The sequence below is a fragment of the Mus musculus genome, chromosome 11 (assembly GCF_000001635.26).
Source record: "Mus musculus strain C57BL/6J chromosome 11, GRCm38.p6 C57BL/6J".
Taxonomy (NCBI): domain Eukaryota; kingdom Metazoa; phylum Chordata; class Mammalia; order Rodentia; family Muridae; genus Mus; species Mus musculus.
In genome coordinates, this window is record NC_000077.6 from 105012998 (window position 1) to 105029928 (window position 16931).

The 16931-nt window shown below is 40.9% G+C and overlaps 1 protein-coding gene across 5 annotated transcripts in view; it reads left to right on the forward strand.

Annotated features, from left to right (window-relative positions):
* The window catches only part of Efcab3 (EF-hand calcium binding domain 3), a 108553-nt gene that overhangs the window by 4013 nt on the left and 87609 nt on the right, over positions 1–16931 (forward strand). For 4 of the 5 annotated variants that reach the window (XM_017314765.1, XM_017314762.1, XM_017314763.1 and 1 more), the window contains 9 exons: positions 3289–3342; positions 4086–4190; positions 5033–5086; positions 5596–5700; positions 7520–7570; positions 9255–9359; positions 9938–9991; positions 10632–10736; positions 11615–11668. In XM_017314765.1, the coding sequence (XP_017170254.1) occupies positions 3297–3342; positions 4086–4190; positions 5033–5086; positions 5596–5700; positions 7520–7570; positions 9255–9359; positions 9938–9991; positions 10632–10736; positions 11615–11668 (679 nt within the window). In that variant the 5' untranslated portion in view covers positions 3289–3296. Of the gene's footprint in view, positions 1–3288; positions 3343–4085; positions 4191–5032; positions 5087–5595; positions 5701–7519; positions 7571–9254; positions 9360–9937; positions 9992–10631; positions 10737–11614; positions 11669–16177; positions 16410–16931 lie in introns of those variants that run through there. The other variant, XM_006534223.4, reaches the window with a different exon arrangement.

The following is a 16931-nucleotide window of genomic DNA, read 5'->3' on the forward strand; positions in this document are numbered from 1 at the left end:
AAGATGAAGTTTCTCTGTGTAGTCCTGGCTCTTCTGAAACTCACTATGTAGACCAGGCTGACCTTGAACTCAGAGATCCACATGACTCTGCTGAGATAAAAGTTATGTGCCACCACCCCCAGCCATATTAATGTTAATTCTTTAGTTCTGTACTGTTATTTTAATTTAGAAAAGCATCAGTAGTCGTATTAGCTATGTGTGTTGTTGCTGTACTGAATACCTGACATAAGCAACTTAGGAAGAAGAGATGTGGTCCTTTAAGGACATGTGGTCCTTTGTGGCAGGGGAGGTAAGCTGGTGGGAGCTGACAGTCACATCCACAGTTGAAAAGGAGGGAGCAATGAGTGCCTACACTCAACTTCCTTCTTGTCATTCCGTTGAGGACACCAGGCAAGGGAAGGATGCAACCCACACTTAGGGTGCATCTTCCCACCTCAACCTAATCTAGATAACCTCTAAGAGACGTGCTTAGAGATTTGTTTGCATGGTGATTTTACATTTCCCCCAAGTTGACAATCAAAAGTATGTAGTAGTATAATATCTTATAACGTTGAGATTCATTCATATTTACTCATATTCAACTGTACACATATTCTTTGCCTTTTATTCTTTGTTGCATCTCCAACTTTGCCTTTGGAATTTCTTTTCTTCTGCCACCTCTGCCAAAAGCAAATATAATTGACAAATACAATTAGTCAGTTAAGCATGTAGCACATGCTCATATGCTTGTAATCCTACCACTCAAGAGGCTGAGGCAGGAGGATTGCAAGCGTGAGAATACCCTAAGCTATGTATCCGAGAACCTGTCGGAGTAAAAACACAACATACATACATACATACATACATACATACATACATACATACATACATAGAGAGAGAGATTGAGATCCTGATAGATATGCTCTCTGAGCATAGACTTCTAGTTAGTCATTTTCTTTCAGCATGCTTAAAATATCATCTATAATCAAGCTTCCTTATGTTGCTAGACATGATAAGAAGTCAGTTAAAAACCTCACTGTTTGTTGAAGAGTAATTGTTTTGCTATTGTTGCTCTTAAGACATAGTTCTGAAGCTTCACTATGATGTAGACAATTGTAATATCTGGATTTGTTTTCACTTTTCCACCATAGGATTCATTGGGCTTTTTTAATCTGACAGTTGAAATCCTTTATCCGCTATAGAAAACCATCAGACATTTTTTTACAATCCTTTACTTAGGTTGTAGGGTTTTTTCCTTCTATCACACTGATTAAAGAAAGACAAATTACCTTAGTTGACTTTGATCTCTTGTCACTCTTGTCCATATGTTTTCTTCCTATGATCCACAGAAGTCTAACATATATACATTCTGTAAGTGGTAAGAGTTCTCAAAATGTTAATCTGCCATATTGACTGTACGGGGTATTTGTAATAGAAATAACTCCCTAAGGAAGAATGGGATCACATTCTAATGCCATGTCCTTTATTGTAAGAAATACCAATAATGGGCATAGTTTCTAGGTTTTTTTCATGTCCTGAAGTATTCTACACCTTTGGGCTGGAGTGATGGCTCAGCAGTTAAGAGCATTCATTCCTCTTTCAGAGGTCCAGGGTTTGATTCCCAGCACCCACATGGTTCCTCACAACTGTCTGTAACTCTAGTTGCAAAGGATCTAATGCTCTCTTATGGGCTCTGTGGGTCTTGCACACACATAATGCACAGACATACTGTTGGAGTTCATCAAAAGACTCTCACTCACAAAGACCACAGAGACCGCCATCGCTTCAACCACATGAGGATTTTTACTGATCCAACATGTTGGGGATTCCCCTCTCAGCACGCGGGCCAGAGGAGAGACCCAGAACAAAGAACACACTTTGTATACCTTTGTAAGGGGCAGATATGAGCAACAGGGTAGCTGTCTCTTTCTCATTGGTGCAGCAAGTAACCTTTTCAGGCATTGGTTGGTTTGCATAGTAACTATGCTTGCCCCTATGGTGGGTTACCATGATCTGGTTAGCAGAGCAATAGTACGTTTTGAACTTATGGGTCAGCTATTAGCTTCACAGGAAGTTTTAGCAAGGTCAGGGTGGTCTTTCTCAGGAATTCAATATGGGGCGGGATGGGGGAATTCTTCTGAGAACTGTTATCTTATTATGGTTATTTCTCTGAGAACAGCTAATATTAGTTTGGCAGCTTGTAGGCTCAATCTTTTTGACTGCTAAAACTATGTTTTTACATTTGTTTAGTCAGCCAGCTTCCTTATCTGACTCTGAACTTGGTCTGCTAGTATTGTTTGGAAAGTCCTTTCGAAGGGGGAAGGTACTGGGTGGTCTTGAATTCATTTTGGATATTACAATACATATAGGCAAAACACTTACACACAAGTTTTTTTGAGAAATGAAAAATTAAATATGCTACATCTTCACTCCTAACAAGTTATACTGATTTGAGGACCTCATAGTAGATAGTATAAAGAGACCAAGCCTGAAGAGGAAGAAGCACAAAGAGTAAGATCTCTTTTGCTTTTTCTTTTAGCAGTGTGTGTGTGTTGGGCAGTATGTGCTATGATGAGTGTATAGATCCAAGGACAACTTTTGGGTTTTTTTTATATAGCATTTTTTAAAGATTTATTTATGTATTATATGTAAGTACACTGTAGCTGTCTTCAGACACTCCAGAAGAGGGCTTTAGAGCTCATTACAGATGGTTGTGAGCCACCATGTGGTTGCTGGGATTTGAACTCAGAACCTTCAGAAGATCAGTCAGTGCTCTTAACTGCTGAGCCATCTCTCCAGCCCCAGAGGACAACTTTTTGGAATTTGTTCTCTTCTCTCCTCCACTATGTGTATCCTAGGAATTGAACTCAAGTCGTCAGGCTTGGCAGCAAAGTGCCTTTGTCTACTGAATAAGGCAAAGTCTTGCCAGCGTAGGGTGAAAATCTTGAAAAACAAAAAGAACAGATGATGATATTAATAGGTAACATTTCAAGAGTAACTTTCCTCATTTCATGTTCATCTGTATATGCCATTATGCTGTGATTTTTAAAAATCATAAGAAAAGCCTGGCAGTGGTGGTACACGCCTTTAATCCCAGCACTTGGGAGGCAGAGGCAGGCAGTTTTCTGAGTTAGAAGCCAGCCTGGTCTACAGAGTGAGTTCCAGGACAGCCAAGGATATACAGAGAAACCATGTCTCAAAAAACACCCCCAAAAATTAATAATTATAAGAAAAAGTCCTATTTAAAAGTTCCATTTTTCTCTGCATCAGTGCACAGTTACATATAATGTAAATTGTGGCCTTTTACAGCTTCTGGGATGATTTCTCTGCAGACAATGCTGAAAGAAGTAAGAAAATTCACCGGTAAGCAAGACATTTTGTAAAAGGTATTACACAAAAGCTTCATATTTACATACATTTTTGAAATTGAATTTTCTTAGCTGGCATGCAGTACGTGCTTGTAATTTCAACACTCAGGAGGCTGAGGAAGAAGGCTGCAAGGTCAGTCTGGATCCTTAGTACCAGTCCAGCCAGGGCTGCATAGTAAGATAGTTCAACCCAGTAATCCCAGCATCCAAAAGGAATACAGGAGTTCAAGGCCAAACTGTTCTCCAGTAGGGAGTTCCAGACTAGCGAAGGCTAAATAGAAGGATCCTGTCACAATATGTATGTATGTGCATAAGGATGCACATATATATTATATGCACACCTTAAAGATTTCTTATCTTGTCACTGGCTTCAAAAATTTTAACTGGCATGAAAATTAAATTTGTTTATTTCATTTTGGCAAAACTTTGTGATGATATATATGTATAATGAGTTCCACACTTATTCTGAAACCTCTTTTTTATCTTATGGTGCATTTCTCCATAATAACACAGTCAACACCGATCATCATTCATTTGAAATACTTAGCAACTACTCTAACTCAGAAAATGTTAGGACATGCCAGTGACAGTAGGACTACTGAGGCCACTTACACCATTACAAATGCATAGTTTCTACAAATTTGAACACCTTTCCATGTGTTCTGTACAAACGTAGTTTTGTCAGACAAAGTCAACAAACAATTCTCACTTTCAATTTTCTTTTTTTTTTCTCCAAAGGAGGAAATATTGATGCTAAAGTCACACATAGAGTGCTGGAGGGCATGGGCATACAGCTTTCAAATAGAGACATCAATGACCTGCTGAAACGGTTGCCTATTGCTGGTAAGTACTGTGTGAACCCTATGGAGTGCATCTTCGTGTTTGTATAAACTTCAGAGTGAGGACATCATAAAAACTAGCCCCTCTCCTGCCCTACAACTCCTAGAAAACAAAGATATCAAGCTGTAGTAGGGAAAGTATGAGTCTTTGGCATTTGAATTTGTTTTGATCCCTGGCAGCATCCTTAAACTAAATCTTGGCTTTGAAAGTGTGTTCCTGGCTGTGGGGGATGGCCCAGTGGGTAAAACACTTGCTGTCCAAGACTGATGATCTCAGTTCACATCTCTGGAACACAAGTAAAAAGTTGCAGTGTGTGGGTCTATAATCTTGATCTTTCTACAATGAGATAAGAAGCAGAGATGGGAGATTTCCCAAGAGCTTGCAGACCAGCTAGTGTAGTTTAACAGTGCAACAGCAAACGAGACAGAAGCAAGATAGATGGTTGACATCCAAGGTTCTACTCCAACCTACACACACACTGTGTCCACTCATGCGCACATGGACACACATACAGACACACATGCACACATGTGAACACAAGCACGCACAGACCCATGCACGTGCACACATACACAAATAAATAAACAGATGTTTTTAAAATAGTGTCGTTACCTTAAGATAAATAAATCTTAAGTAGAGCAAAGAAAAAAAAAGGGTGAACTAACAGTAACAAGGAGAAAGAAAGGGGGAGCTGAACGTGAGGAAAGGCATCGGACAGCGTCACATTCAGAATTTTGTCCAGTGCTGGGGAAAGTGTTGGTGGCAAGGCACTTAGAATTATACCCTCAGCACCTCTTACTGGATGCATCATTTCTCTCTAATTATAAATGTGTCTTATTTTACAGACGATGGGAAAATACTTAAAAACGTATTACTTGATCATGTAAAGTGGCATTCTGGTAAGTGATCATCTCAAAAAGGCAATTCGAACTATAAGCTGTCGTCTTTACCTTGACTTAAAAAACATCATGTCATTACACAATAATTAGGTGGTTTGTTTTATTTTCTTTAAGTTTAAAGATCTTTTAGATGCAACTATAACTAATGTAGTTTATAATTTTCTGACAGTTGAAGATGTTTCAAATTCTGTTTGCTGATCAAGAGTGCTAGTTGTCTGATATAACTTATCAGTTGATCTAAAAAATGCAGTTTATAGTATATAGAATCAGTACATATACTCAATATGTAACTAAAAACTTACATAACTCATCTGATATATAATTAACTTCTAAATATACCTTTCTCACACATTAAATAAAGAACCCTCTGAAGCAAGATTGGCCAAATACACTGTTGCCCAGCTTCCACAGTGTCTCTGCAGCCCTGAAAGCTATTTGTCTGTCATTGTGTGGTGGACTACTTCGTTTCCGTCTATGATAACTTAGCCTCTGGCTCCTTCTTTCCTAAGGGGCCAAGTGTCATATCTCCAAACTGGGTGGCATTCTAGAAGACTTGGGCTTCAACCTGGAGGATGAAGAAATCGAAGACCTAACAAGCCGTCTGCCAGTTGAAGGTGAGATTGCCGTTATGTCTTCTGAGAGCCTCTCAGTGCCTCTGATAAACTTGAAGATCTGCTCGTGGGGAAACCTGTTTTCCTGGATTGTGGTGCTTCAGTCAGAAGTGCTCATCTGTCGAACAAGAGGTTTCGCTTATAAACCCTTATACCACTGAGAATACTTAATGACCTATGCCAGAGAAAAGAAACAAAGGATCATGTCAACAGGAAAAGAAAGGGGCAAGAGCTAAGAATTGATACTTAAGAGAACCCACCACTGTTCCAGAGGACACACGTTTGGTTCCCAGCACCCATGTTGGATAGCTCATGATTGCCAGTAAATACTCCAGCTCCAGGGATCTGACTCTCTCTTCTGGCCTTCAGGAGAAAAATAATTAAATCTATCAAATCACCAGAAGGTTCAGGAAAGAAAGCATGCCAGATCATCCTAGATTTTTTTTTACTTGATAGTGAAATGTATATATCCTGTGTATATCCTCGCTGTACAGTTGGTTTCTTGGCACTGACTTGAATGGTGATTATGGGTCCTCTGACTAGTATCTGCTTCCAGCTCCTGAAGGTCAGTGCTTTCACAGTCTACCATGAGAGAGAGCAGTGTCTGTCTCTGACTCACTTCATATAAAGTCCTGCAGATCATCAGGGGACCCTCCCCTGGTAGCCCTCATCTACACTGAGCTGCGTCATGGTGAGCATCACCTGTGTGTGGTGATGCGCTTGTTAATTAGCCCCAGACCTCTCTTCAGTCCTCAGTCCCTTCCTTTAGCTCTCTACCAAGCTGCAGAATTGTTGCTGCCCCCCATCCCCAGCAGTAATTCCATTTTCTGTTTGGTACCAAGTGTTTCTACCTACTGAGGAGTTGCCATGTTGCTTTCCGTAACAGCTGTACCAATGTTACTCTCACTAACCGTGTGTAAGAGTTGTTTTTTCTCATACACACAACAGCATTGATGGGATTTATCCCTTTAATAACAGCCATCCTGACTCCAGTTAGGTGATGTCTCATTCTCAGTGGGTTTACATTTCCCTGATGGTGAGCAATGCCCAGGGGTTTGTTTGTTTGTTTGTTTTGTGTGTGTGCTTTCCTGTGGTACCAAACCCTAGACTGAGTCTGACTCCAGTAATAACCTTACTTTAATTTCATTTTTATTTCTTACTTTAATTTTAAATCAAGAGGTTTTTTTCTTTTTTTCACTTAGACCTGATTAGAAGGGAGTGAGTTTCCAGCACATGCAACCCTCAAGCTAATCTAGAGCAAATAGCCTAGTATGTATGGCTCCTACTCTATGCAGACAGATGGTTAGCTACAATATAGCTGGGTTTGGTTTTCCTGAGACAGGGTTTCTCTGTGTAGCCCTGGCTGGTCTGGTACTTGCTCTTTAGACCAGGTTGGCCTCAAACTCGGAGATCTGCCTGCCTCTGCCTCCTAAGTACTGGGATTAAAGGTGTACACCACAACCTCTGGGCACACAATACTGCTTTTTTAAATCTGTTATACTAAGGTGATCAAACAGATTGCTCTTGGACTCTAAAGTGGAATGAGCCAAGTGAAAGATAAACAACGCTTTTTTAAATTTCCTAGCACCGGTGCACATAGACATGGTACATCCTGCAATTTTTCCTCCTGCACTGTATTTGTTTATCACATTCAGACCGTCAGTTTTCAAGTCCGTGTTCATCTGGGAAAGAAGATTAGTGTATTAGCAGAACAAATCAGGGTGAACCTTTGAATTTCGATGTTTTACCTCACACTGTAAGGCCTTGTGTTTCTGGGTGCGAGTCACCATGCCTGGGTCTTATATGCATTTTGTCTTTGCAGATGAGATGGTCAACATGAGGGAGATGATGGAGAATGTGGAGTTGCTCACAGGTCAGTGAAAGGCCACAGAGCAAAAACGACTTTCAGTCACAATGAAGCTTACACGTCACACTTTTCAATATCCAAGCCTCGTTATGGGGGCTTTGTTTAGTACAAATTTATTAATTTGTTAGTCTTACTGATATAACAACAATATATTTTATGCATCTCTGTGAGATGGCTCAATAGGTAGAGACACTTGGTAGTTCCCTATATACTGGAAAGAACTTACTCCTGTAAATTGTCTTCTGACTTCCACGAGGATGCCCACAACATGATAAATACATGAATAAATAAATGAATAGTAAATAGTAATAAAAAATCAAAACATTCTATCCAGCAGTCCAAATTAATTTTTGGCAAAACTGTTACATTTTTCTATTGTTGTAGTATCCTGGGTTTCCCTGTGTTTTCTTTCTCAACGATTTAAATTAGTTGCATTGTTCACACGGCCAAAATAAACCCAGGTAACCATGATCACTAGAAAAATAATGGCCTAGTCTTATTTTTAGGATTAAATCTTTTTATTCTATTTTACCCTAAAAATCTAACCATTTTAGGAATAGATCACCTTCCTTATCATGTCATATAGTGTAAAAATAGGAAACGGGTTGCGTGCAGAGGGGTGGGGCTCGTGAGGGCCCACCCCCTAGCTGAAGAGCTATTGGCAGTTGTTAGCCAATTGTTGAGAGGGAGAGTCAATTCCCTTCAAGTGATGTGGTCTTTGCTCATGCTCCAGTAGAGGGCGCTCTGCATACATATGTATGTGGGCAGCAGTAATCCAACACGGGGTTATTAAAACAGACAACAAGACGATGACAACAACAAACAGAAGGAAACAACATAAATTTGGGCAGGGTATGTGGGGGATCTGACTTGGAAATCAAGGTACGATGTGTTCTGAATGCATTGTATTTGCATATCTAGCTACCAACGAGTAAGCAAAACATTTAAATTGGCAGTTTATCTATAAAAATATGTATTTAGTCATTTATACATAGCCATATTGACCTATGACCTCCATGTCAGAATATTGATCTATACTGTTGCTCAGTGAAGTGAATGTCATGATCCACCAGAGATACTGACAACCCCATTGATAGAGCCAATTCTAAGTTTTGCTTTTGTGTTTTTTATTTTGGATGGCCCAACCAAAAGTGGGCTTGTGCCTCTGAAAAGTCTCTTGTAGCTGAGTCAGGGATGCAGGTTTCTAATGGCAAAAACCACAAAGACCATAGTTTATATCAAAGTTAAATGAGGTCAGAGTAACCTTAAAATATTCGTCCCTGGCAGAGCATAGTAATATGTCAGACCAAACATGTAAATTATTTTTCACTTATATTTTTTTCTAGTTATTTTAGTTTTTTTTTAAATTATTTTGGTTAATACATTGGGACCATGGTCAAGGCCTTGGAAATCTCAAATGTGTTTCTGAGGCAGACATGAGCATTGGAGAGGTGGGTAGGGAGCTGAGAACTGTCCAGGCAAACACAAAATGGGGTTAGAACAAAATGATGTCACTTAGGCATTTCACTAGAACTTACAAATTATTTTTCTGTCTAGAATTGAGCAATTTATGTCTTTTTTTTATATCCTCTTAGACTCTTGACTTAGACTTTTGATCATCCAACCCTTCAGGTAAACTTAGATGACACAGTTTCTAATCATTTTGCTCTCATTTCTATTTATTTCAAAGGAAACAAAGTGGATGTTGATCAAATAGATCAAGTTTTGAAAACCATAGGGGTAGAGCTCACACCTAAGGAGCGCTGGGAGCTGATGAAGACTCTGCCCATTACCTGTGAGCATTCCTGATTCAACCGCAGCTTCTGGGGGCGGGGGTGGGGGCTTGAGCATGTGCGTTATGGAGGCTAGCTGGGAGTCCTTGAATATACATTACACATGAACATATTGAGGACATCTTAAGTGATAAGATTAAAGTCACAAATCTTTAAAAAAAAAAAGTCACAAGTCTTTTCGTCCATGGAAACTATTTTACATAGGGGCTTACTCTATTGGGACTGAATTTGAGAATTCTTAAGAAAGAAATTAATTCATGAATCAAGATATGATTACAAGTTTTTGAGTTGAGACATTACTTCTGTAATGTCTGATAACCCTAAAGCACAAAGAAATTAAAGAGGGGAGAGAAGGCAAGACAGATGGGAACATGTTAAATCAGTATTAGCCTAGCAAAATGAGACATTTAGAACATCCAATTCTTCACATTATTGATAAAGTCAAGTTGAAGAAAGCTGTATAGATAATAGACTAAATATGCCACATCTATAAGGTTACTGCCTTCATGGTGGTAGTCCACAGTCATGTTATGGGTGCCAGTACTGCGTGGTCTGTGACACATTATGTCTTCTATTACAGCTGATAATAAAGTGTATCGGAACCGATTGTTGGATAGTTTAAAAACTTTTCACAGTGAGTAACAAATGCAATGTCAAGTGAAACAAGCCTTCAAGTTTGTTTCTTTCTGGAAAGTCTACTTATTACCTAATGGTAACAGTAGCTTGTTTCCGTTGAGGGTTGTTTCACAGCACTTCTCTGTCTCACACTGAAACTCCAGGGGATAGTTCTATTATGGCCATTTCCCACCCAAACTGAACTGATCTGCTTGCCTTGATCTCACAACTTGAATGTGGAAATGTTTCTCATCTGTAGTGTTATATTCTGTAGTTTATCAGTCTTTTTATCCCTCTTTATGTCTTTTATTTTAAATTTATGGAGATAATCTGACAGGCTTCAAACCTGGTGGCCATAGTTATTATAGTTGCCTCTGACATCTCTACTATGAATAAATAAAGACCAACTAGCAAGCCTTGGTCACTCCCGTTACTCCAGGGCTCTACTAAAAATGTTGGCAGCATGTCTTCTGACATGTATATGGGCTGATTCTTTCCTACCCTCCACCCATCCCCTGCACTTGCTTTTATTCTTTCTTTAAACATTCAGTTTTGATTTATTTTCTCCTTTATGACCCAGTCCCTAGAATTAAGTAGAATTTTAAACATTGAAGCATACTTTTACATTTTTTTCTTATTTCATCTCTTCCTTTCTTAAGGAGGAAAAGGTTTTACAAATAAACTAGAAACCATCATGGAAAACATTAACTACAATGTTGATGAAAAAGACATGAAAGAACTGCAGAACTACTTGAAAACTGATGGTATTTCATTTAATACTATGACTTCCTATAAGAAGAATCACAGAGCTCTGCTTGTAGTCTCTCTAGGGGTATTCTCACTTAAGTATACTTAGGAAGAAAGAAATACTCATGAAGTTATAACCCTCCAGGGCAAAAATAGAGCTTTTGCCAAGTGTGATAGTACATACCTTTAATCCCAGCTTGGAGGATGGGAGGTAGGAGTGGAAGCAGGCAGATCTCTGTGCCTTTGAAGCCAGCCAGGATTACATAGTGAGTCTCTGTCTCAAAATATAAATGAAAGATAGATAGATAGATAGATAGATAGATAGATAGATAGATAGATAGATAGATAGATAGATAGATAATAGATTAATATAATTATTATGTTATATATTAATAGTATATATATTCTATTAATCTCAGTAGTGACAGAACACTGATAGAGGTACTGCTAAACTTACACTGACTATCATAGGGAAACTATAGACGGTACTGTGGTAGCTGGCAGTAAAGGTCAGATTCTGACAGGTGAGAAGAAAAGGGGGGTCTGGGATTGTTTCACATATAACACACAGTAAAAGGCATCGTGTTTTCATTCAGCAAATATAAGAAGAAGGTCAGATGGGTTAGAAGTAGAAAGTCAGGGATTTGTGCCCTAGAAAAGTTTATTTGTCACCAAAAGAAGACAAATAACAAAATAATCATTAGGTCAAAATAACCATATAGAAGGATATCTAATTCAGCATGTTAATTCACCTTCTTTAAAATTCTATGATTGGATGGAAGGAAACAATTCAGAGACAGCCAATGCCCCCTGTGACTATAATGACAACTTAGAAGAATCTCATAGGCAAACAAGAAAAGTGTGGTCTGTGTCTGACTTATGCTTTGTGTTTCAGATATTGGAAGGTTTTCACTGAACTCCTTGTCAAATGCAGCCTATTTGTTTTCTGGTGAGAAGTAATGATTTAAAGTTAAGACTCTGTGTGTGTGTGTGTGTGTGTGTGTGTGTGTGTGTGTGTGTGTGTATGTGTGTGTGTGCGTGTGTGCTGCATATCCCAGTGTTCTAGAAATAACACTAAAGCCTTATTCATCCCAATTATTAATAACATGGATGTTTTATTGTATGTGTATATATGTCTGTGTGTATCTGTGTGTGTGTGTGAGAGAGACAGAGAGACAGAGAGAGAAAGAGAGAGGGAGGGAGAGAGAGAGGGAGGGAGGGAGAAGAAAAGGGAGAAAGAGAGGGAGAGAGAGAGAGGGAAGGAGGGGGGAGAAAGAGGGAAGGAGGGAGGGGGAGAGAGATCTCCTTTCCCATCGTCCTTCGGGAGGGAGTTCTGGGACTATGATGCACACCACTGCACCTGACTTTGTTACATGGATCCTGGAAACTGAAGACAGATCATCTGTCTCATGCAGCAGGTGCCTTTGCCCGTCAATATAGTATCTTCTGTCCTCACACCTACAATAAATCATTCGTTCCTTTTATGACTTTTAGTTACTGGAGAAAGCCTAACTGATGGCAATCTTAGTGAGCAAACCTCACCAGAAATATTTTCCCAGCAACATAAACTTTTATCGTGTTAGAGGTATACATTTTCCTATGGTTTTTAATAAGCCTGGTCAGTATGCTACATACTCCCTGAGAACCCCCTTAGCTAAGTTCTACTTTGTGTGCATTGGTATTTCCTAAACAAGTGTAGTAGATCTGTTCTACCATTCGTCCGTCAGCTCCAGTTCCTCCTATATCAGTACTACACACGTGACAAGTGCCAGTATCCAAAAGAGCTTCTCTTCACTCTAACGGCCTCTTTCCCAAGGCCTCTGCTTTACCCCTTTAGCTGTGTAGTTCCTAAAGCCTTGTCAGACCCTCCAGTGTGTCCTGGAGTGACTAGTGTTCTGAGTAAGGAGGGGGTTACCTTCTGAGAGCATTAGTTTGGAGAAATAGGCATGGTACTGAGATCTGTACAAATGGACCTGCCGAACATTAAATACCCCTGGTTAGAGAGCCACAACTGCAGATGTCAAGCAAGCAGCTGAAGCGACAGAGTTCAGACCCCAACACACTGAACCACACATTATAAAGGTGGCTCTAGAGACTGATCCACTCTTACTGACATAAGGCTAGGGGCTGACTCCATAGTTATCTCCTGGCTACAGGGTCAGCTTCTACCACAGAAGGCAGGACTGCCATCCACCACACACACCACTACCCAAGCCGAGCCTCCTGCTACCTGAACTTTTCTGCTTGTCATCATCTGGCCCTCTCCGTCTCCACTACTACCTCCTGAGGCCCTGCCTCACCTTACTTACTGTAGGCTTGAGACACTTCCATGTTTCAAGACCCCAGGAAGGCTCAGTCTTAAGCAATAAGTCTCAAGGTGGTGCTGGGCTACAGTCCCTCTGAGACGTAAGACTGACCAAATGAGCCTCTACATCACTACTGGCCTATCAGGCCAGAGAAGCTGCTGTCTCACTAAAGTCTCAAACAGATTCAAGGCTTGTGAAAGCTGTGAGCTTGTTCTGTGGGTATGCCTGTTAGCCTCTGTTAGCCAGGGCCAGCCATCTTCAGATGAGGCTTCAGTGCCCCTCCCCACCCTACCCGGGGACCTGTATACTGCTGGCTCATTTTGCCCTTGGTCCATCCCTTCTCAGTTGCCCCAACCCTCACTTTGTGGTTGCCAATGTTCTTCCCTTACCTGTCCATCTGTCTATTTGTGTCTCTGTCTCTCTTTCTGGAATGGGGTCTATTTTTTGCTACCTGAGTCATCTCCATTACATCCTCTGGACCCAGGTTCTAGCCCCCCTATTGTACCCTATTCTTTCCCCCTCATTTCATCATAGAGTTAGCTAGTTTACTAAGTTTATCATGCTTCCTTATTTGCTAATGACTTTATCTGATCTTCTCATAAAACATGTTATTTCCCAAGGTCTTGTGATCATGTCTGCCTTACTTCCTCCTTATGGGTAGGATGATACTTAAATGTTGTCTACACTGTTGGCATGACAGTCACAGCTTGTTTTAGTTTGTGCTTGTCTCCATCACTATTATGGGATAGCTTTGTTAGATACGGTAATCTCATTTAGCAGGACCTTCACCCCCAGGACTTGAATATAGTTCCATCCTCTTCAGACTTTTAGACTTTCTGGTGTGCTTGCTTTTCTCAGTAACTCGGGACTCATGTGTGGAGGGGCATGCCTGTCACAGAGCATGTGTGGAGGTGAGAATTCTCTCTCCATCACAGGGGTTTCAGAGATTCAATTCAGGTTGTCAGGCATGGGGCCCAGGGCCCCTACCACTGAGCCATCCTGCCGACCCTCCACACCGCATTCTGGTCTCTCAGCATTTTAACTCTGGTGTGTCATAGAGTAGATCTACTCTGGCCACGTTTATTTGAGAATCTACATATCTCGCATGCCTGGATATCCCATTTTTTCCCTAGATTCGGGGATTCCTCATATAATCTATCTCTGTTTTGTAATAGTGCTGCTTTTACCCCCGTGGTTTCTTAAGCTTGAGCTATTGTTTGTGTCCCAGAATCCTTGGAAGATGACATCATGATGGCTTTGCTTCTCTTCCTTCCTTATTATATGTGACTATAAGTTCTCCAGCTTTGCCCTCAGTCTTTAAAACTCCCTTGGCTTGACTCATCTTATTGGTGATGCTTTTCACTGAGTTTCTTTATTTAATTTGTTGCAACTTTTTATTTTCAAGATTTCTATTTGGTGTGAGATTTTTTTTTTGCCTGGTGTGTGTGTGTGTGTGTGTGTGTGTGTGTGTGTGTGTGTCTGTCTGTCTGTCTGTCTGTCTGTCTGTCTGTCTGCCTGCCTGCCTGCCTGCCTGTCTCTGTGTCTGTGTTTATGTGTCTGTGTGTGTCTCTGTGTGTGTGTCTCTCTCTGTGTCACTGTCTGTGTGTGTGTGTGTCTGTCTGTCTGTCTGTTTGTCTGCCTGTCTGTCTCTGTGTGTTTATGTGTCTGTGTGTCTCTCTGTGTGTGTCTCTCTCTATGTCACTGTTTCTCTCTCTCTCTCTCTCTCTCTCTCTCTGTGTGTGTGTGTGTGTGTCTGTCTGTCTGTCTGCCTGTCTTTCTCTGTGTCTGTGTTTATGTGTCTGTCTGTGTGTGTCTGTGTGTGTCTCTCTCTGTGTCACTGTCTCTCTCTCTGTCTCTGTCTCTCTCTCTGTCTGTCTCTGTATGTGTGTGTGTGTGTGTGTGTGTGTGTGTGTGTGTGTGTGTGTGTGTGTGTGTGTGTTTCACTGTCCTTACAGAGCTTTTCAGCCAAGTTTTGAATTGACTTCCTTTGAATCCTCACTGGAGTTTCAGGTCATTTTTCAAGCAGACTTTTGAATTCTTTGTCCAGCATTTCAGTCCTTTCAGTATCTTTGGACTTGATTTCTAAAGAGTTCTGAGCTTTGAGAAGAGATACTGTCTCTTCAGGGGGGTTTTTTTATTGCTGTTTTTGTTTTGTTTTGTTTTGTTTTGTTTTGTGTTTGTCTAGCTTGTGATATGAACATAACAGTTAAGATAGATAACTCTTTCAGTCTTAAGTGGGCGGTCTTCCCTGAAATGTTAGTTACCATTGCCTCTCAGAATAGAAAGAGAACCGCTTTCTCTTCTATAGAGAGTAGTTAAGTGATAACTACTTAAGAACAAAGCTGATGTTTAAATGCATTTGTTTTTTAAGTGGTAATACTAATTGTGTGCCCAATGAGGATCAAAATGAAAGAAGCTAGGATGTATATGTAGAATAATTAATAGGAAGTAGGGGTGGAGCTGAAGAGATGGATCAGCACCTCAGAGCACATACTGTTCTTCCAGAGGACTCAAGTGCAGTTCTCTGCACCCACATCAGGCTGCTTACAACAGCCTGTAACTCCAGCTCCAAAAAATCTGACACCCCTGGCCCTCATCCAACAGGTACAAATGCATACACATACCCACACAAATTCACACACAATATTTTAAAGTAAATCTTTATAAAGGAGAGGTGGAGATATAGAAAAAGCAAAACAGAAAAGCTCATGAGATAAAGGAAGTACATATAAGAACAAAGCAAGATAAAAAATTTTTTTTCAAACCAGTATTTTTAATCTTGGTTACTAGATAGAAAATGGAGCCTTCATTTTCTGCCAGGCTTCCTGGTTTTGTTTTGTTTTGTTTCGTTTTACTTGGTGTGGGTGTCAGGGGGCAATTGGACCACACTAGCCCTGGAAAAGGCCGTCTCAGACACAAGGGAAAGGGCTGAACTCCTGCAGGTGTGAGTGGTACAGGAGCCTGAAGACCATCCAGCTAGATGCCCCCTTTCACCAGACTCACCCTGCCAGCACTGCTGGGGCAGGGGAATGCCCAAGCAGCTGCTGAGTCCCCACCAAGTGTCCCTAGAGTCATGAAAGTGCAGAGACTAATCAAGCCAAAACAATCTGTGTGGTGGGGCTGGGTGGGGCCGGGCAGGGCGATGACTCAGGGGACCTGGCTTTGCTTATCTCCATTCCCGCCCACACACTCTCTGGCTGTCCATTCCTTGCCTGGCAGTAATTCCAGATGTCAGGCATCAATTACACCTTCTGCACCACAAAGTAGACCTGTGTCCACGGATCTGTTTCCAAGTCACAACCAGTTTCCTGGGCCCATGCTGATTCTCAGAGTGGTCACCAGCTTAGCCAGAGAGGCAAGGAAAGCCCTTTAGGGACTGGAGAAGTAAGTCTGCAGGCCCTTCAACTCTCACTGCCTCAAATAACCCACCCTCTCAGTGTCTGGTGTCTACCTTATATATGGATGGCAGATCTGTCTTTTCTTTTGTTATTCTCTGGCGAATAACTGATGGGGAGCATGAAGCTTGTAGTGGTTCTCCTTTTCCGTTTGGCATAACAGCCCACTGAGGGGGGTTCTTTCACTACCCAGCTGTGTTTATTATTATCCATGGTTTATTTATTTTCACCTTAATTTTAACATTCCCCGACTTTACCTGGTTTCTGCTACGGTTTACTGCTGTGCTGGATATGTCTCCCTACCACCTCCTCTGCTCTCCTGCCCCTCACGGGACGTTCTCATCCATCATCTCTCTGGTCTTCGTTCATTGTTCGCTTCTTTCACCGCTAAAGGAAGTATGCTTTTAGCTCCTCCTTGTAATGCTCTGCAGACAGATGAGCCTCTGTGTCTTCAGCATTCTGCTACTATGCCTCTTACAACCTTTATTGTCATTTCCTGACTGAAGAATCA